The sequence below is a fragment of the Citrus clementina genome, unplaced genomic scaffold (assembly GCF_000493195.1).
Source record: "Citrus clementina cultivar Clemenules unplaced genomic scaffold, Citrus_clementina_v1.0 scaffold_3, whole genome shotgun sequence".
Classification (NCBI taxonomy): domain Eukaryota; kingdom Viridiplantae; phylum Streptophyta; class Magnoliopsida; order Sapindales; family Rutaceae; genus Citrus; species Citrus x clementina.
In genome coordinates, this window is record NW_006262339.1 from 6,120,113 (window position 1) to 6,142,498 (window position 22,386).

Consider the following 22,386-nt stretch of genomic DNA (forward strand, 5'->3'; position numbering starts at 1 on the left):
TATGGAAAAATAACATAAATATGTTAAATCATAAGGATCAATAATTTCTAATATACACTTAAAGATTAACAAACATTAATAATTAAAAAAATACCTCAAAGTATTGTGTTATCATTCACACGTATATCAACCAATAAAAGTTAGAAATGTTGAATATAGTAGAAGTATCCAATGCGGTCGTCGGAAATCGGGTGGTTTAAACAAAAAAAAAAGCTAGTAGCCAGCAACACAAATAAAGAAGTAACGCAATATAAAGAATAAAATGAGAGAATATATTATAGAGTGATTTTATTCATTCCAATTGTGTGTGTACAAAACAAAAAGATGAGCTCTCCTTTTATAGTTACATAATCACTCCATGAAATTAATGAAAAATTATGGATCATAATTCCTTGTGAGATAGTGGGAGTTATAGGGGGAGCTAAATGTTGCTAATGAGAGATAGTGGGGAGACTAAGAGATATATATTATGAACATCCACATTTATTTTAATAAATTTATAACAGTCCCCCTTGGATGTTCATTATAAATAATATGCCTCATTAAAACATTTACATAATTGTTATTGTGTAATAATAATCAAATTAATTATGAGAAGATGAAAAGCTAAATTTGAAAGAAAAATTCTCTATTTATTAGATAATAGAAAATATACAAAGATGAGAAATGGTGATGTTACATCACCTCTTATAGTCCCAGTTTTATATATATATAGATACTAGGAAATAGAACCGTATTTCGCGTGGTTTTGAAAAAAGAATTTAGCATTATCATTTTTTCTTACTTTGCATTTGATAAAACTGATAAAAAATATGAATTTTTTTTTAAGATGAGGCACCCTTATAAAACTAATGTTATTTATGAAAGTTAATTATTTTTTTGTTAACTTTAAAAATATATATTAATGTGTATAGTGTAAGTGTACAGACCTTATACCTTTTGTAGTTGTTGATAAGTTTCAAGTTATATTCAACTTGCTAATTGTTAGAACTTTTATATATCTTTTTTTTCAACCAGTTCTAACGATCTCAATATCACCTATACCACATAAACTTCCGACAACATCTGTAATATTATGAAAAAATAATATAAATATGTTAAAACATAAGGATCAATAATTTCTAATAAACACTTAAAGATTAACAAACATTATTAATTTAAAAATAATACATGAGAGGATTGTGTTATCATTCACACGTATATGAGTATATCAATCAAATTCAAAGAAATGAATTGGAATCTATTGATCTAAATCTTAGCAGTTCCTTCTTCTAAACACTTAAGCGAAGTTATAAGTAAGAAAATAATCTTATATTGATTTGAAAGTGGTATGTACTCGCGTGTAGTTTAAACAACTTTTAAATTCTTGACACTGTATAAAGCATCATCACTCAACATGTGCCTAAACTTTGTCACTAAATTTTTCTTAATTGTTGTATGTATTAGATTTTCCTACAAAAAAGAAAAACATGCTACGTTAAGTGTAAAACAATTGGGAAAAAAATAGAGAAAACAAGGAGAGAATAAATTTTTTATACAACCTTTTCATTAATAAAAATCATGTTCACACTAATCAAGTCTTCATTCTTCTTGGTATTAACATATTCCCACATCCTAAAAACCCTAACCATTATCATTCAACTATCTTTATTATTGTTCAACTTATGAAGAAAATAGTACATCATGAAGCACACAATACTAAAAATTTAAATAAGTAAAAAATAAAAGCACGAAAATATTTCTAAAGAGGATGTTGGTTAAATATTAAAAAAAACTCAAACATAATAAATCTTAAATACTTAATGTTTATAAAGTTTGAAAAAGTTAAAAGACACTAAACAAAGGTTGCATAATTAAATATGAGATTATTGCATTAAAATTAGGCTCTAGTGGCATTGGTGAGGGAAGATGAAGGAACATTCCTTCCTATATTAATTTGTTGATGTATTTTCAGCCACTAAAGTTTAGTTGTTAGCATAATAAAATAAATGAATGTTTCAAAACTTATAATTAATTATTATTAATGGTTACATATTGTTGAATTTAAATAGAAAGAGGAAGAGACATGTAATCTTTTGTAATCTAATAATTATTTTCTATTTTTAATATTTTGCAATGTAATTATTTTTTAATCTCAACCAATATATTAGATAATAGAGAATATAAAAAGATGAGAAATAATGATGTCACAAATCTTAAATATTTAATGTTTATAGAGTTTGAATAATCCAAAAGGCACTAAACGAAAGATTGAATAATTAAATATAGGATTATAGCATTAAAATTAGGCCCCAATGGCATTGTTGAGGAAAGATGAATGAACCTTCCTTCCTATATTAATTAATTGATATATTTTAAATCATTTAATTGTTGGCATAATAAAATAAATGAATGTTTCAAAACTTATAATTAATTATTATTAATGGTTACATATTGTTGAATTTAAATAAAAAGAGGAAGAGACATGTAATCTTTTGTAATCTAATAATGATTTTATATTTTTAATATTTTGCAATGTAATTATTTTTTAATCTCAACCAATATATTAGATAATAGAGAATATAAAAAGATGAGAAATAATGATGCCACAAATCTTAAATATTTAATGTTTATAGAGTTTGAAGAAGCCAAAAGGCACTAAACAAAAGATTGAATAATTAAATATGAGATTATGGCATTAAAATTAGGCTCTAATGGCATTGTGGAGGGAAGATGAAGGAACCTTCCTTCCTATATTAATTAATTGATGTATTTTAAGCCACTAATGTTTAATTGTTGGCATAATAGAATAAATGAATATTTCAAGACTTACAATTAATTATTATTAATGGTTACATATTGTTGAATTTAAATAGAAAGAGGAAGAGACATGCAATCTTTTGTAATCTAATAATTATTTTCTATTTTTAATATTTTGTAATGTAATTATTTTTTAATCTCAACCAATTTATTAGATAATAGAAAATATAAGAAGATGAGAAATTGTGATGCCACATCACCTCTTGTAGTCCCAACTTTATATATATATAGATATTTGAGTCTCAAGTACATCAATTTAAAATTTTAATAAAATTATTTATTAACACGATTTTATTATTCAATGAATGACTATCGCGTAATACTAAGTTGTGATATAGTTGAGGAGCAGTATTATTATTATTCATAAAATTCTCAAATTAGTGTCTATCAAAGGAATAGAATATTAGAGAAGGAAATTTTTAAACTTGAATTGTGGAATTATTCTTGTTGGTCGTGATAGAGACTAGTATTATTGTTGAACTTGAACATTTCCAATTTTCATTTTGAATAATGTTGGAACAATCAAAATTAGAAAATTCGGGGTTTAATATTAAAAACATTTCTCTATAGATATTATTAATAGATTATAATTTTCAAAAAATTAATGATTTTGATTTCAGCAACATTTGGGTCAACAAGAAGCCAGCGCAATTCCATATTCCTCCAACAACATTTGGGTCACAATCGAAATCACCCTTATACTCCTCTATATGGGCCAATTGGCTATTAAATCGCTCTTACATGTAACATTTGGTCTCTTGTCATCGTGAATTTTTTTTTTTTTTTTTTGAACGAAGATATATTAATTAATAAGTGAATAAACACGATCACTCCGCCTTTTCTCCAGCACAGAACCGCTGTCCTTAAAATTCGAGTCCTCACAATACTTTATAAGGGTTTAATTCTTACCTCAATTATAAAAAATAATTGAAAGAAAATAGTTTTTTTATTTCGAAATATGAGTGGAATGAATATTTTTTAAATATTAGAGAGAGTTAAAATTCGAACAATATTATATAAAATTTAATGTAAAACTGTTTCAATAATTATTTGATTGTAAATACATCATTATTAATCTTATATAATATGAATTGTAATATAAACAATAATATCATGCAATTTGAGAAAAAAAAAAAAAGAGAGCCAACAAACATCACAAGATGACAAAGTCATAAACTCAGTAGGAATACCTAAATACAACAATTTAGCTTAAGCAATCCACTAAATTACAAGCTATGGAATTATAACTTAAATAGAGCATCAGCCACTCCTTTGCCGGGAGCACTTTGTGAAATTAGTTGCAGATACGATTCTAACAGGTGGGAAAATGATAGTAACGTAATTAACACAAAACCTGTTTTCATTTGTTAAATTTGTTTAGAAATGGAAAGTAGATGAAGATCCGACCAATGTTTACTTTTTATAACTTTGAAAGAATCAAAATTCCTCTAGGACATTTCAATTGATATATTGCTCCACGAAATTAAAAAAAACTTCTTCCGTTTCGATGAACTTAATCACTATCCTCATAAATCAAAGTTTTTTTTTTTTTCCTACGCGTTTTACAAAATCGAAGGATTCTATTGTATTCCAATAATTTGGATGGTCAAATCTCACCCTTCTTAAACATATTTTGTTAAAAATTTCGATCCTAGGCTTATCTCTTCCGATGCATACTACTGGATCATCTTACGATCCCACGAATTTAGTTTTATTTATTTATTTTAAAAATAACAGCTCGAAATCGAATTTAGCTTTTACTTAACATTAAATCATAATTATGCAAAAATAAAATAATCATATAAAAATATCAGGCGCGTGATATGGACGCTCATCACGGCACGTGAGACATCATAAAACAGCTCTCCACAATTGAGTCAAAAATCAAATCGATGGTTTCATCCAAAGCAGTCTTCTTTTTACTTTTTCCTGATACGAAACCGAGTCGTAACTCTACTTATATATTTGAAGCGGTAACCAGACCTACCAAAACCTTAACACCAACGGCCTTTTTGCAACTCACCAAAAAGAAAAAGAAGAAAGAAGAAGGGAAAATTATGGCTGTTCACAACAAAGCAACGTTGATGGTCATGGCGGTGATTGCGGCGGCGATCGCCTCCACGAGCTTAACAGATGCGCAGAATACTCCGTCGTGCGCGTCGAAGCTGGTCCCCTGCGCCAGCTTTCTCAACACCACAACAAAGCCGAACGCCGAGTGCTGCAACTCCATCAAAGAAGCCGTCGCGAATGAGTTGCCCTGCCTCTGCACTCTCTACAACACTCCTGGCTTGTTGTCTTCTTTCCACGTCTCCCTCGAAGATGCTCTCAGGCTCACCCGCGATTGTAACGTTCCCTCTGATCTCAGCTCCTGCAAAAGTAAGCAAACATTAAAATAATAATAATAATAAAATTACGGTTCCAAATTTTGATTTTTATTTTGAAAAAAATCTCAAAAAGTCATCTAAACCGCTAGATTTGTTTAGATTTCGTAATTGACGGCCAAAGCAGCATTTGGTAGCTTAATAATCTGCTACAATATCTTTTGTCGTTGGCAATTTAGTTGGGTTTTTTAATTTTCTTTCGATCTATCGAGGAATCATATTTCTCTCTTTTCGTGCCTCAGATTCAGGCGCTCCATCTCCGGGATCATCGGTGCCACCTCCAGGTAACAATTTGATTTTGATCTAACTCTCTGCCAAGTTAACGGTTGTTAGTTTGACGTGTAATGGTATATTTACAAACTTAATTTTTTAATAATTATAAATTTATTTTATATAAATTAATACGCCGTTAAACTCATATATTTATTTTATATTTTTATTAATTTTCTGTAAATTTTTAAACTTTTTCATTCTGCTCCAAATAATATAAAAAAATCAATATATTGATTGGGTAGGTGGGTGAAAGTATGAAAAATGTAAAATGATGTTGCCTTCTCTCTCTCTTTATTTTATTTTTTTTAAATAAACACAATCATAAATGTCAATGTGAAACGGGCCTTCCGCTTTATGTGGGACGGCGCCCGAAGCCAACTGATGATATTATTGGATATATTAATTTAATTAATGAAGCATAAGACTAGAATACGGGGTGGTTTTGCTGCCAGCTAATTTATATAAGCTTTCGGTGCCACCAACTTGGACCCAAAATCACGGATTTTTGTATTAGCGTTCACATCCGTTAGATTGTCATTAATCATCGCGGTTGAGTAGTATAGATGATACAAGTATGATTTGGTTTTATTGTTATTATTATGTTTAAGTCATTGGTGAAGATGACTTAATTCAAACATTTCCCTAAACATTTTTTTTTAATGTTTTTCATTTTTAGACCACATATTTTCATTCTAGTAGGTAAAATACAGAACAATTGTGAATGCATCTCCGGGATATAGCCTTAATATTTGCAAAAATCATGCAGGAACCCCGGGGAATGATGGAAACGGTGCAACAGCGAGGGAAGCGTGGGCTGGAATCACTAGCTTACTCTTATTCTGGGCTGCTTCAATGATGCTTTACTAGGACTATTAATATATTACGGTATTATTATTATTGTAGTAATTTATGTTGGGTTCATTCGAGTTGTTGGAGGAGTAAATAACATTGAGATTTCCATGTTAGGAACATCAGTTTCCAGATCTTATTTTGTCGTTCGTTAAGTTGCTTCTTGATGTATTTTACAATTTGGGAGACTATCGTTAATTCGTTATCATTTTTATACATGCCGATGCATTTCAAATAAGATTCATGTTTCTTGTTGCGAAAACCATTGAAGATTGCTATTCATGCATCTCCAGTTCCCTGTCCGTTTCTGCTTCCTTCTAGCAACCACTGGTTTGCATTTTGATCTCATGTTTTTTAATCAGAGTGGAGAGACGATTAAATTATATGTTTATAAAAAAAAATGGACGAGAGTTCATGGTCTAGGAAGAGTGAGGGACTATAGAAAGAGATCCAAGCACATGACTTGTGGCAGTATTACTAGTTGATTTTTCGAGAATTTAAACAACATTATTAGATATTCAGAAATTTTGTCATAAAAATCATTGCAAAACCTTATCAACCCTTTTTTTTATAATGACAATGGGCGAAAGATTTTAATTTCTGAACCATTTGGTTTTTATTACTTGGTTTGGTTAACCAATCTACTAAACGAATTGGTTTATAGAAAAAAAAACTTTTTAAGTAGATTTTATGAAAATAAAATTGTGAAAATTGAAATCTCCTACTTAAACTAGATTAATATAAAAAAACTTTTGATATGATTGAAGAATTGATATTGACGCAAAATTACTTGCAGTCATCTCCTTTTTTTGGAAACGATAACAAACTTAATCAATTAATTCAAGAAAATAAGTTTAGGATCAACTTTCATGAGGGGTGTTTAGTAAAATTTAAATTTAAGTTTATTTTAAGTAGCTTGCATAATTTTGATTTGTTTAACTTTCATTTATGTGGTTCAACATGAAGAACATCTAAGTAACAAAAGTTAATGCTTTTATTTATTAGTTAATGCATGAGATTATTAATATGATATCTTACACTATTTTATTTTGTTTAATTATTGGTGCTTGGCTAATGGTTCACTTTAAGAGATAATGTAGGTATTGTGAATGTGAAAGTTGATGGATGAAAAAGTGGTTATTGGAGGAGTGCTAAGTGCAATGGAACATTGAAGTTTCTTTTGTAATTTGTAGTAAATTTCTATACTATTATTAGGCTTTAAATTTCACTCTTATTTAAATTCAATTATACCCCGGATGGAAGATTTTAATATTTTGAATTGGTGGAAGACAAATGCTAATAGGTATCCTACATTAGCTCGAATTGCTAGAGATATTTTAGCAATTCCAATTACAACAGTTGCTTCTGAATAAGCTTTTAGCATCAGTGGTAGAGTTGTGAGCCCACACCGTAACAAACTTCATCCAAGCATATTAGAGGCCTTAATGTGCTATCAAAGTTGGTTACGAGCTTACAATAGCAGTATGAGTTTATTTTACATTGTAATTATATTATATAGTTATTAATATTTGCACTTATAAGTTACGTTACTTATATCATTTTCATTGTTTTAGGTTTGAAATCTAAGGCTATCTCTCAATTTGCCACATTTCTCGAGGAAGAACAGGAGGAGCAAGACGAGCAGGAGGTAAATAGTTTTATTAAAAATATTAATTAAGTATCTACATTTAATAATTATTTTAATAATTTATATTTTGAATGTGACTTTGTAATTGATCAATATTGATGTAAGATATATTTTGAACTTTATTTTTATCTGAATTTTTTATTTTAATATGATTAATTTAAAATCAAAAATAAAAAAATGTATTAGACTATTAGTTATTCGGGGACCGAGGACCCTCGAAGATCCCCTGTTATTATTCGGGGAGGGGATGATGATTCTCTCAAGCAATTCTGACGGGGACGGGGACATATGCAAAATATCGGGGATGGGTATGGGGAGATTGGTCCCCTCCCCTTCCCCATTGCCATCCCTACATGCCACGAAGAAGGTCACAATTGTATAATCTGTTTGTAAATATTAATTGTAATACCTATAGTCCTATATAACAGTATTAAAAAATATTAAAAAAAAATGCGATTTTGGTCCGACAGTTTCTTGACTTGTTTTCTGTAATTTTTTTTTTTTTGTTTCTTGTGCGGGTTGTTAAAGGTTTGATTATTATAGGTCTTCGTTGATATGTTACATTGAAATATAGTTGAGTTGGAGTTTATGAAATGCGTTCTAGACACCGTGGTTTTGAGCACAGCTCTTCCGAAATCAACCTTAATCAGTCAATGAACCAAGACTTTGTTTTAATTTAAAGTATGCTTTCAGTTCATAACAATCATGCTTTCAGTTCATAACCAAGACTTTGTTTTAATTTATAAATACTCTTCGATTTCCATAGCAAAACAAATTTTTTTGTATCAACAAGACAACTACAACAGCTCGAGTTTCAGCTAAATTTTAATTAAAGATAATTTTGAAAATTATTTATGGGGTAATTGACTAAAGATTACAATTTAGAGAGAAAAAATATTTTAATTATAATTTTTATTTATAATAAGAATAATTTTATAAATAAATATAATTAATTGAGAAGTGGAATTAATAAGATAATTTGAGGGTGTCAAATAATATATATATATATTTTTTTTTTAAAAGAGCAGGCATTTTCAAAAAGGAGTTTATTAGGATTTTGACAGGGTGTGAATAGTTAATCCAATTCTAAAACGCACGCGTGCATAGCCCATTTACCCTCCAGACAGCACTCAACAAGCCTTGCTTCTACCACTGGACCCGATCTTTTCTTAACGCGCCATTCCATTATTTCCATTCATCTGAAAGAAAGAGCCTAGAGTCGGTACATAATTTTATGCAAGGTGGGGCTAATTGAATATATTAGTTTGCTCTCTCTACACTTTTTTTTTTCAATTAAAAATTTTACTACATGAATAATTTATGAAAAAAATTATTTGATTAACACTTTTTTTTCCTCTTCTCAATTTCACAAATTTTCATCAATTCACTCATATATACTCTTTTAATTGATAGCACTAAATAAAGGGAGCAAAAATCATCATTTAAAAATGAAAATCAACAAATTTTTGTCAGTATGAAAGTTAATGAATATAAAAAAAATGATATTCTTATATATAGAAAGTACGAAATATAAATCATGACATATTAAGAAAGACAAAATAATTGAATTTAAATAAGAGTGAAATTGAATGTTTAATTTGTTAAATGTGAGTACAAAGAGAATGTTCAATTGTAGGGTAGAGAGAAAAAGCGATTAGGACAAAAGTAAATTTTGAGATTTTTAAATTTTTAAATATTTATAATGAATTTATTATGTAAAATGAATGTAGAGGGAAATTTAATAGGTTTAAATAACCCCACCCTTTCGTGTATTCTCTTTTCAAATTTAGTTAATATGATATGAAAATTGTGGAGGAATCGGATGAACTAAAAAGTATTGATCATGAGGATATTTAAGAATTTGCGATTCTTAAATGAAATTTAACTTGTATAAGGTATATATATATACACACACACGCGAAAAGTGCTTGTATTAAATAAATAAAAATAAACGAAATTCACCATAGCAGTTAACTCCTAAGGGGCAATTCCATATGCGCCCCCTCAAAATAAATAAACAAAAAAATCCATGTGCATGATCGAAAGAATAAATATTTAATATTAAAAAAAAATCGGATCTATCAATATATTGGAAAACTTTTCAAGACTTTTGGCTATGTAATTGGGACGATAAATCTCTTTCTTTTAAAAACAACATATTCGGAGCGGGGGACGAGGTTGAATTATGATGTAGTTAAAGAACAATAATAATAGTAGTAGCAGCAACATCAATAAAGGACAGGTCATAAGATTTAAGATAAAGAAAACCTACGTCCCTAAGGTCTGGAGAAATGATTACGTAAACTTTTATATTTTTAATAAGGGATCCTAAAATTTCTTTTCAAAATATTTTTCATAGATAGTAATTAAAAAAACTGACTTTAAATTTTTTTGATGAATCACAAATGTAATTTAAATAATTTAATTTGTCTAGTAGACTAAAAATAGAATTTTTTAATATATAAAATAAATATTATTTTATTTCAATACTATATTCGTATTTATTATAAAAATTTTAATAAGTTGTTGAGATTAAATAAATTTTACAATTAATAAAACATATCTCATGTATTAATAATATGAAATTATTTTATACAATTTTTAAATATTTATTTTAATATTATGTTTTTATTTATTATAAAATTTAGTTTAATTTAATATTAAATTTTAATGAAATTATTTAAAATTTTTATGCTGTTAATTTTATTTTAATATTAATTTTATATTTTTATAAAATATTAAAATTAATTATTTTTGAGTTAATAGAACCAAAAAAATATATATTAAAACTATGCTTTTTATTCACGGGGTACTGAGAAGTGGAAGTAAAGGCATAAATATTGCCACTTCAGCCTTGGCCGAAGTGGTGGGCTGCTGCCCTCACAAGCATTGTGAGGGCAGCGGTTCTAGCCCCCACAAAAGCATTATGGGGGCTAAATGTTCTTTATATTTAAAAAATCATTCTCCCTTGCGAAATGCAAGTGGAGTATGGACATTCTCTCCTGTGAGGGGTTATTTGTATTGGGCATGTACTTCATATAATTCATTGTAATAATGTAAGTCCCAATCATGTATATCTGATTGTAAATATCAGTGTAATATCTCTGCTACAATAAGCAGTTGTTGTAAATATCTGTGTAATGCAGTAATCTGATGATTAATCAGTTTAAAAAAAAAAAAAGCATAAATATTATTATTATTATTTTATTATTAACAACTTGAAAGAGTATAAGGTAATAAAATCGAAACCTTGTAGGCACTCTCAGACACATCACGCCAATTACTCTGTAATCTTCGAGAAGCTAAAGAACCCTTGAACGAAGGGAGACGGCAATGGACGCAGAAAAAGTGAAAGAACTGAAACAGTTCATCGATCAGTGCAAATCGAATCCTTCCATTCTCGCCGACCCCTCCCTCTCCTTCTTCCGCGACTATCTCGAAAGGTACCGACACTTTCACTTTTTTATTACTCGCTATTGTTAAAAATTTAGTCTCCATTTTATTGACTCATTTATGTTTAAACGATTTGTTTTAGTCTCCATGCCAAAGTGCCTACCGATGCGTACAAAGAAGGCAAATCCGAACCGGTACTCTTTCACTCTCTCACTCTATTTTAATTGTGTATAAAGGCGTAGATTATTTATTTATCTATTTATTCGTGTATTTTAATCGTAAACATACATTCATTTTCCTATAGAGGGCCTCTGTGGTGGAGGAGAGCGAAGAGGAAGAACAAAGAGTAGAAGTAGAAGAAAAAGAGGAAGAAGAGGATGAAATAGTCGAGTCCGATATTGAGCTTGAAGGAGATATTGTGGAGGCTGATAATGATCCTCCTCAGAAGGTTGCTGTTCTTTTGTTGTTTTACAAGTGTGAAATCAATTCTATTTTTTAATTTATTTATGACGTTTGGTGGTTTTGTGATCAGTATTAAATTGATGTGTTTACATTTTGATTTCTTTTTCCTTTTTGGTATTTTTAATGATGAAAATGAGTTGATATTTGCAGATGGGAGACAGTTCGACAGAAGTTACTGATGAGAAACGCGAAGCGGCTGCGGAGGCAAAGGCCAAGGCCATGGAAGCCATCTCTGAAGGCACAATACTGTGTGCATGGATATGTTGTTGCGAATAAATTGTTGAGTGGAGACAAATGGTTGTGAAATTTGATGGTTCTCTTTTTGTGTGATGCAGGAAAGTTGGACGAGGCAATTGAGCTTTCGACTGAGGCTATTATGCTGAATCCATCAGCCATTATGTATGCAACTAGAGGTGAATATTGGTACTTCCCCCCTGTTTGGTTTTTCATGGTTTTGATTGTTGTGTTTGTTTGTTACTGATTTCGTGTGCTCGTGATGCTTCACGCTCGACAGCCAGTGTATACATCAAAATGAAGAAGCCTAATGCTGCCATCCGGGATGCCACTGCAGCTTTAGAGGTTTATTTCTTGTTCTAATATTTAGTTAATATTATTATTTTATTCTGTTGTAGTTCATGCATGTGACTAGATGTATGAGTGATTAAATAAGTAATCCTCCCCTGTGTTTAATTCTTGTTTAGTATGCATGTTTCTACATAATTGCATTGCCATGGATATTTGTCATTTATAATTTTGTTGGGCTGTCGTTTCCTATGTCAACCGTATGATGAGCCTTGATTTTAGATAATGCTTTTTGCATTTTTTTTTTTAAAGCAAACCCAAATGGAATGAGAGTAAATTTATTAATGAAGAAAAATAAAAAGGGATGCCTAAAAGGGGGAGGTATGAGCCTTAATAAAGAGCCCCCTAAACAGCATGGGCCTAAAAAATTAAAATTTATGCATGCAAGAACAAACAAAAAACTATTTAAACCTATAACTAGGTAGTCCTAGAAATGGTAAAACCACAGGAGGCGGTTCTGACTGCCAAACAAATTCAGAAACAGTAGCACCAAAGCTGGCCAGCTAATCAGCAGCATGATTACCTTCCCTAAATATGTGAGTGAAGCACATGTCAATCTGATTAATTAATACAAACAATTATTATATCTGTGAATCAACGGCCAACTTCCATTTAATTCAAAAGATTGTATGCATATAATTATTTGTTTATTATTTTTTTTTCAAATGATAACTAAGTAATCTAATTGCATGCTTCAATGTGATTTTTTTGGGAGAGAAATTTATAAGAGCTCAATAATGTTTATCGCAGATTAACCCAGATTCTGCTAAGGGCTACAAGACCCGTGGCATGGCACATGCAATGCTAGGTCACTGGGAGGAGGCTGTGCATGATCTTCATGTTGCTTCGAAGATAGATTTTGATGAAGAAATAGCTGCTGTACTTAAAAAGGTATGTTCTCCCACTCCTGCTTCAGGAATTGTTTCAGCTAATATGTTCATAAGTGTTTGGAAAGAATACATATGAAAGGAACTGTGCCTTTGCAGGAGGGATCTGCTGCCTAGCATGATCTACACCTGATAGCAGCAGGTGTAACAATAAAAAAAGAAATTTATTAGTTTACGTTCAAGAGAAACAAAAAGGAGAAGAGTCTTTTACTGCAGGGAGTCAATTGCTGCACTTTTTCACTTAAGAGTGTGATACGTCTATTGTGTGTTTTTTTTTAATAAATTAAAAGAAATAGTTTTTGCTATCCTGTAGGTTTTTAAAAATGTTTGCCATGTGAAGTTGTTGGCTGTGTTGACTAGACTAAAACTGTGACTAAAACTGTGAACAACAACAATGTAACTGTCATACTACTGTGGACTTGCTTTAGTAACTCACGGAAACTCCTTTGCCACACAGGTTGAACCCAATGCACTGAGGATTGAAGAACACCGTAGGAAGTATGATAGACTGCGGAGAGAGAGAGAAGAGAGAAAGGTTGAGCGTGAGAGACTTCGTCGTCGTGCTGAAGCTCAGGTAATTGCCTATATGATTACTTTGTTCTGACAATCTTGTCTTGCTGCACCTATTGTTGTGTGTTTCTGATTTTAAGCATCTCTTAAAGGCTGCATATGAGAAGGCTAAGAAGGAAGAGCAATCATCTTCAAGCGAAAGACCTGGAGGGATGCCTGGTGGAGCAGGTGGAATGCCAGGAGGCTTCCCTGGAGGCATGCCTGGAGGCTTCCCTGGTGGCATGCCAGGAGGCTTCCCAGGTGGCATGCCAGGAGGCTTCCCAGGTGGCATGCCAGGAGGCTTCCCGGGTGGCATGCCAGGAGGGGGGCCTGGAAATGTTGATTTTAGCAAGATATTAAATGTAACCCTTGTTCTTTATTTTTTTAATATTTATTTTAAAGAAAAAACAATTAAGCCATGAATTTATTGTTTTCTATTGACATTTGCAGGACCCTGAGTTGATGGCAGCATTTAGCGATCCAGAAGTCATGGCTGCTCTTCAAGATGGTAGGCATGCTGTCCTGATAGCTCATAGGCTTTTTTCTTCTTCTATTGGATGTGGACTGTTTCCTCTGTAGTCTTTTTGCCTCTTAATTGTTCAGCTAATTTGCAAATGTTTGAATCATCTTATTTGTAGTTATGATGATTATTCTGGTTATAATTATGTACAGTTCTCGAAAATAGTAATTGAAGGGTGAAAATATGAACATTGCCCCATAGTTGTAGTTTTGTACTAATTCTAATGTTTCATTGAATACATATTTCCTCAACAGGAGGAACAGGCTTGTCACATAAGATCAATCTATGTTCTGATTTAACAGTGGACTATGATGTTGTTATATTTGTTTATTTTTTTTCTTTTTCAGTTGAAGTATATACCTTGGCAAGTACATTCAGTTTATCATACTCTGGCAAGTTAACTTCAGCGCTGGGAAGAATTCACTTGTGTCTGACTCTTTTTCCCTTTTCTTGTTTGATGGCTTCACAGTAATGAAGAACCCTGCTAATCTCGCTCAGCATCAAGCAAATCCCAAAGTGGCTCCCATAATTGCTAAGATGATGGCCAAGTTTGGAGGACCCAAGTAGATTGCTTTCCGGGCTGGCATCTTATTTTGTTGTTGGTGAATGGTAACCTTTGTGTGTCACATCTCATGAATCTTGTGCGGCTCTTACGATTTCTGGGTATGGTATGGATTAGGAATGTTTGGCAGCTGCATCTACATATCTGCTGGGAATTTTTCTTTCTGGGTGAAAGGATTGAGTTTATGTAGTGGTTTAAAATTTCGTCCTCAAATTCTTGTCTTAGTTGCTGAACAAAGAATGTGCTTTCATAACTTGGGACTAGTTTTTACTTGCAGAATTATTAAAGGAATGCCATAGCCTATAATTTCTGGTTTAGAATTGTTTATTGTGCGACTGTCTTTCGAGTTGGATTACTGTTGTAAATTATTTACTAGTTGAATTTTATGGGATTACTAAGTGGCAGACAGAACTTAGGGGATGTCTTCTCCAAATTTGGGATTTGGCGATTTCTCAAGGGAAGTATCGTGCGATTTCTCAAGGGAAGTATCGTTAAGAAAAACCGAAGTCACTCTTTCTCATTAATAATGTAACTTCGATTTATTCCTTCAATTGGCTTTCTTTGTGGATAAGAGAAAGATACACACATTTGCAAGATCAGATCTTCAACCTTGTCCCCCCATTTTTTTCAAATTTTTCGAATGAATGTCAAGATTCGTTTTATTTGCTTGAAACAAACCAATTTGACGTATATAGGGACGACTCCGTACAAACAGACCAACCATTAGATGAATCAATAATTGTGTTTCTGAAAGCAAATTAATGAAGTTAGACTCTTGCTCTTTTCATCGACGGGAATTGTAGAACTAGAATACAAATATGAAGCGAAAATGACTAGCCACCCAACCGTACAGCACTGCTCAGGCCATGCAATTTTATTTGACCGGGATGCTGATGACATGTGGGACTTAAGGTGCTTTCTCTAATTCTCTCTGGTTGGTCGCATAAGAAATGACTCCTCAGCAATTGAAAAAGTTACCCACCGCTTTGCGTAGTAATAAAGGTCAAATATCAACGACTTATTATCTATTGCAAATGTAAGCAGAACACCCATTGTTTAAAATGAGAAAACATTTTCCAACACCCTCACCGGCCTGGCTTTGATTCTTTTACTTAGTTTTACAAAAACTGCACATTTAACATGCGCATAAGCTTACACTGGCTTTTCAATCTCATTTTCCTCACCAACCATTGCCATGACTTTTTATGGGACGAAAATGATCAACACATCTTATCAATCAATCAAACGAGCAGTAATTGTGGAATTGATTTTTGGCTACGCTCTCTAGTTACTTTCAATTTTGCTGGCTAGCTCTTCCCATATTTGGTTCCCTATAAGTTTGGACCCTATGACTTAGTTTCTGTAGGCTTCTGGTTAGTTTGTTGCCAGCATTATCGTTGCATTATTTGTCAATTTCGTTTCTCTTTTTCTTAATGACGATTGCATTACTCACAAACTTCGTAATGAAATACCTAAATGAACTTCACAATTTATTCCGCACTGCAATAATCAAAACACCCAAAATCTGTGGAAAATAGTTACCGCAACTTGAATGAATTCAAACGTGGTAGTTCGCGTGTCAGTGTATTATGTGCTTGATGGTGTTTAAGTCATAATTATTCGGTTCACTGTATGGATGCTCATTATCAGCTCAAGTGGGATGGTTTGATGCGACATATATATTAATCAATATATATAGGTCGATTTTGTAATAATTATTAATTAAGATGGTTAAAACGTTAATGATCACTATTTATAGTAATAAACAATTGGGAGCTAGCCATTAATCACAAACATTTCTAGCCACCGTTTCAACCCAAAAAAAAAAAAAAGAGAGAGAGATATCAAATCGGTACGTGTGCAATATTTTCGCATTTGAAAATTTGAACATGTTTTCGCATGTGGTCGCTGTTGTGATCATGAGTTCACAACTGCTACAGTTATGTCGGAACTCAAACCGGACAAAACCATCACTACAAGCAATGTCATACCTAAAAATATGCTTAACTACGGATATGAGTCGATGTGTATTCTCTTGGATACTAGAAATTATACGTCGTTGGATCTGTATTAGTTTGATTTTTGGAGGATCATAATTAAGTAGGCAGCAAGGGTGTTGGAAATATATACAAATGCATGCCTGTAGGGATTAGCAAGTTCTGTTTCCTATCTCTTCTCTTTCCTTATGGGGAAAGTATGCGTCTGTAATTTATGCCACTAGTATGCATTTACAGGATTAATACCATATGCATATAGCTGCAGAATAGACTAAACATAAAATTAATTAATTGCCTGGTGATTGGTGTAGTGTCTTGCAAGTTATTTTTTGATCACTTGTCTGATTTTTGACGTAACAAGATCTCGGAGGAGTCCCCTTCGGACATGGGATTTTTTGCGGACACATTGTTTGTTGATTTAAATAATGGTTTTCGTGATTTAAATATTACAAGCTTGTCGGAGGATCATCACATTACAGCCATGAAGAAACCTCGCGAAATCTAAAGATGAGCTCTTCAAAGAAACGGACCCACCCTAAGCTGCAAATTTAAGCCAAGAGATATAAGTCAATAGACCAACACTTTAGATTATTAACTACTCCATATCTACCTATGTTATATATATATATATATATATATATATATATATATATATATAATATTGTGCTGCAAAATGGTACTTAATATTAATGTACATAATACGAAGATGATTCATGCATTGTAAGGTAATGATTTTTGAAATGAACTCTGAAATGGTGACCTCTTACGCAAGGCGCGTGTTACTTCTTGTTTGATACTTTGATATTTACACACAAAACTAGGGTTTGATAAAGCAACTTGTGTAATCTGTTGGGCAAAAGCTCCTCTTTCATAACCATAATCAACGGCCAGATATGAAGTCCAATGATTCAATTATAGCATCCTGTAAGTTCGTCTCGCTCGTACTTGGGCATGGAACAATCTAGAACGATGTGTACGTGGCATATAAAATTCTACGATACGTATAAACATGAGCTTGTTGATTTAATAAAATGCACACGGCATCTGTGCTCTTGGCAAAGGTTAAATCATAAAATGTACGAAATATCTGCATCGCAGACTTAGGGTTTAAAAGCATGAGCTTATTGTTTATGCTAAGTAGCGAACTGAAACTAGCCACAGAGAATAATGTTGTACTTTGATTCAAACTGTAGGAAATAAAAGAAAGTTTTCTTGATTGAACAATGTGAGAGCAAATAATGAAATTAGATTTTTTTTTTTTTTTAAATGCTAATAGTTATAACCTGGTTTATAGACGAGTGTGTCATTGGTTGATGTTAATGGAACTTAGAAGATAAGTAGATTAATTTGGCAACTTGCTATGTCTCTTGTGCTTTGATGGGGAGGCAATTCATTATGCTAAGGTTTCTTCTGAAGTTTAACCTGGCATTATTTTGTGAAACACGAAAGAGAACAACTACACATTCTTAATAAATGATGATGAATACGTAATTAATGAGCTAAATTGATGATCCAAAGAAAGCTGAGGGAGAGAAAAAAATATGGAAAATTTTTAAATCATTATTTGGTCAACAAATTGAGCCATTGTTGACCACATAACGCTATACAAAGTTGACTATCCATAAAAATATAAAAAAATTTCTTCGTAATTTATTTATTTATAATAATCAAATTCTATATAGCTGCATCACGGCATTTTTAGGCTTGAATTTCCAATCCAATCTTTCAACACTGACTGATATGGCGTTCGAATCTAGCATTTACTATCATATCCTGTTCTTAAGGTTAGATTCTTAATCTATGATTGCTCCTAATGGATAGCAAACACATAAAATCTTTTTAAATCAAGATTAAAGAGGGTACAATTCTCCACTCATTTTGAGGGATCCACCGCCAAATGGGTTGAAATACACAAATTCTTACTATGAGACAGGATTTTGTTTTGCACCACTCATCCCACACTACCCTTGCCCAAGCCCCATCACTTTATATTTTTATTTCAATTGTTATTTATCTAAAGCATATTTTTGTTTTTAATTTTGTTCCAAGATATATATTGTTTCAACATGTTGGAGATGATATGTATTTTTTAAAATTCAATAATTTGAATACTATTGTGATATGTTAATGTATTTTTTTTTTTTTTGGTTTTGACCACGAGGTATTATGGGGAGGGCCCCAACTGTGGGAGGCACCTTTAAGCCCGTACCACAACCCAGAGTAGAAGTTCCCGCTCGAACCGAGAGGCACAGGTTCTCCCAACAAAGGCGACTTCTCTGCAACTCGAACTGGGGAGCAAACTCAATCAAGCCACTTAAGGGGGCTCCATTGCCAGTAGAGCCAACACTTTGTTGGTTATGTTAATGTACTTTAACTTTTATACTACTAGCATTATGTATTAATATAATATAAAATGTTATAAAAGATGATATATAAATGCAGAATGGGTTTGGAGATTGGGAAATTTTTCCTCACATCAGGATTCTCTATCCCAACTTCCCTTAAATTCATTGACAAACGGGAATAAAATAGAAAATATCATAGGAAATGGAGACCGTCTCCCTATCAAGATAACTGTAACATGGACATTTAAGAGAAATCAACAATATTATGTAATTTGATTAGGAAATGCTGAAAACAATCTGATACGGGCCGAAATTAAATTAAAATTCATGAAAACACTGTAAGTCAAAATGAAGTCAAACCCACATAAGAGGTTTCCCCAAATCCGAAAAGATTCGATCCCTCTGATTGATCCAACCGAAGACTTAAGTTATGAGCAGCAACACATAAGTAAAATCCAGTGCAATAAGGACACGTAAACGTAGTGATGACGAAATGGGTGATGGCATGGTTGAGTAAGAGTGCAACCAGGGAGTGGGGTTGTGTAGGAAAATGGGAAGAAAATTTAGATGCTTAAATGTAACCGAGTCTTTGGTCCACCCATCACCCCATTTTGTGCATCATACACACACCAGAACACCTCATTTTAGTTCCCAAGTTCCTTTCATAAGCCAATGGTGGGACCAGGAATGATCCTCCCTCTCAATATATGTATATATAGATGAATTATATATGCTTCTGTACAGATGTGAATATAAGAATATCATATTAAGGCTGGAAAGTTGAGAACATTATATAAAGGTGGTTGGATTCGTGGGGCTATTGAGTCATTAGAAGGAGCACTGGTGAGAGACTAGTACTTGTATTATTAGCGAGAACTTGTGTTAATAGGCTAGCTAGTGATGGGCAGGCAACCTTGCTGTGACAAACTTGGGGTGAAAAAAGGGCCATGGACAGCTGAGGAGGACAAGAAACTCATCAACTTTATTCTCACCAATGGCCAGTGCTGTTGGCGTGCTGTCCCGAAGCTTGCCGGTCTCCGCCGCTGCGGCAAAAGCTGCCGCTTGCGCTGGACTAATTATCTTCGGCCTGACTTGAAGAGAGGTCTTCTTACAGAGGCTGAAGAACAACTGGTTATCGATCTTCATGCCCGTCTTGGCAACAGGTCACCCTCCTTTATTTCCTTTGTGATGTAATTAATTATATCTTGATCATTCTCACAATACATAATCCATCTGTTGTTTAATTTTCAAGAAATTTTTTAATATACATTCATTGATCATTTTATTAATAGTGTTTGGCATAATTACGGACACAACTAATTTTTCTACCATAACACGTTTAAGAATATATTATAAATAATATATTATCCTTTACAGTGAGATAGAAGCTGTCAACTTCATCATTCTTATATCTTATATATATAGAAGAAAGCAACGCATTTTGAATAAATAGTAAATAAGCTACGCATGGTCAATGCATTAGTTGCCCTTTAATTAATCTCCTCAAAGGATACGATCATTGATTGCAAGTATTAATATATTGAATAGTATTTTTCATGTAAAATATTGAAGCTTTTTTTATTCGTTACTTGCAAAGTAAATGAAAAGGCGGCATACGCATGCTATTGGTGTCCTTGACAAAGGATGGCTTGAGACAGTCGGCATAAATGCAAGATATCTTTTCATTCATCTTTATCGTGCGTTATATTATGTATTCAAAAATCAAAATTGAGCCGGATATATATATATTTTAAGTCTTAAGGTGCTTCTTCTTTTTGCTACAAAGAAGCAAACATCCTCTCTCTAATTTCTCATTAAGTACGTGTTATATATAATTTTTTTTAATTACAAATTTTAACTAAAATTAACTTTTCACTTATCTTGAACAGGTGGTCCAAGATTGCAGCTAGGTTACCAGGGCGAACCGATAACGAGATCAAGAATCATTGGAACACCCACATAAAGAAAAAGCTCCTTAAAATGGGAATCGATCCTGTCACTCATGAGCCCTTACACAAAGAAACAAAAGCTGAAGATAATTTGCTGCCAGACTCCAGCAATCAGCAAAAGGCGGAAAGTAGTGATGGCACCAACAATAACGTTGAAGACAACTCAAGCTCATCCCCAACTGAAAATTCATCCAGTACTGATGATTCACTCTTGCTAGAAAATATTTGCAACGATGACTGCCTACTGAACAGCTTGTGGATTGATGAACCTCCTCTAATTGATGCACCATGGAATATTAGTAATCAGCCTGTTGAGGAAAACATCAATGAAACAGGATTGCCAGTAGCTTGGGATCATCAGGACAATTGTTCATGGCTATTGGACTGTCAGGATTTCGGTATCCATGATTTTGGAATCGATTGCTTCAGTGACTTTGAATTAAACACGCTGAACAATTTGGAGGTGGGTGGCAGGCACTAGCAATTAATTCTGCAAAAATTGATCACAAATTAAAAGTATACTAAACCTGCAAAAGTGCACATGCTACAAAGTACCATGTAAGCTTGATAATTACTTAGTTCAATTTAGGAAATTCTCAGTGTTGATTTTATTTTTGTATATATATGTTAATAGAATATTGTCGGAAGGTCGAAGGTAAGCCTCGCTTCTTAAGAGGTTTCTCACCAACCAAGTCAAAACCGTGACACCAACAACCATACCCATGAAATTAGGTGATATTGCTTGGTGCCTTACATCTGCTATAATGTTCTGTAAATGTTAGATGGTGACATGCATATTGGACAATTATCAATATGTTAAGTGGGTTTTGTGAACATCATGAAAACTTTTGTATATACTGTATTTATGTTACAATAAAATGTTATCCTATAATATCTCTCAGGGAGAGTACGTATATATAAGATACGTTACGTTCCCTCCCGACAGGTATTGCGAATTTTATTTCTTAATAAAAGGTGCTTGCTCTGTCGAGATTATAAAAACCAGATAAGAAAGAAAAGCAATAGGAATGTGGTTGTTATAAATTAATGTCGTGAAAGCATTAACAAGGTGAGTACTCTTCGCAGTTCCTTTCCTCTTGCTGGTTAATAATTTGGATAAAATAATTGGGAATTACAATTTAAATTGATCAAAACTATTTGTATCCTAAATTAGATACCAGTCCTTTCTT

At 32.4% G+C, this 22,386-nt stretch overlaps 3 protein-coding genes across 3 annotated transcripts; all 3 read left to right on the top strand.

Annotated features, from left to right (window-relative positions):
- The first annotated feature begins 4,695 nt into the window (after nucleotides 1-4,695).
- LOC18048575 (protein YLS3) lies at nucleotides 4,696-6,564 on the top strand. Its single transcript, XM_006440326.2, has 3 exons — nucleotides 4,696-5,175; nucleotides 5,423-5,464; nucleotides 6,220-6,564. The coding sequence occupies exons 1-3, from the start codon at nucleotides 4,857-4,859 to the stop codon at nucleotides 6,318-6,320; spliced, it is 462 nt and encodes a 153-aa protein (XP_006440389.2). The 5' UTR covers nucleotides 4,696-4,856; the 3' UTR covers nucleotides 6,321-6,564.
- A 4,619-nt stretch (nucleotides 6,565-11,183) lies between these two features.
- On the top strand, nucleotides 11,184-15,237 carry LOC18048576 (FAM10 family protein At4g22670). Its single transcript, XM_006440329.2, has 11 exons — nucleotides 11,184-11,393; nucleotides 11,486-11,537; nucleotides 11,648-11,791; nucleotides 11,956-12,043; nucleotides 12,141-12,218; nucleotides 12,320-12,384; nucleotides 13,138-13,278; nucleotides 13,732-13,848; nucleotides 13,937-14,185; nucleotides 14,274-14,331; nucleotides 14,813-15,237. The coding sequence occupies exons 1-11, from the start codon at nucleotides 11,284-11,286 to the stop codon at nucleotides 14,908-14,910; spliced, it is 1,200 nt and encodes a 399-aa protein (XP_006440392.1). The 5' UTR covers nucleotides 11,184-11,283; the 3' UTR covers nucleotides 14,911-15,237.
- Nucleotides 15,238-20,001: 4,764 nt separating this feature from the next.
- On the top strand, nucleotides 20,002-21,951 carry LOC18048577 (protein ODORANT1). Its single transcript, XM_006440332.2, has 2 exons — nucleotides 20,002-20,410; nucleotides 21,137-21,951. The coding sequence occupies exons 1-2, from the start codon at nucleotides 20,148-20,150 to the stop codon at nucleotides 21,675-21,677; spliced, it is 804 nt and encodes a 267-aa protein (XP_006440395.1). The 5' UTR covers nucleotides 20,002-20,147; the 3' UTR covers nucleotides 21,678-21,951.
- Nucleotides 21,952-22,386: the final 435 nt, after the last annotated feature.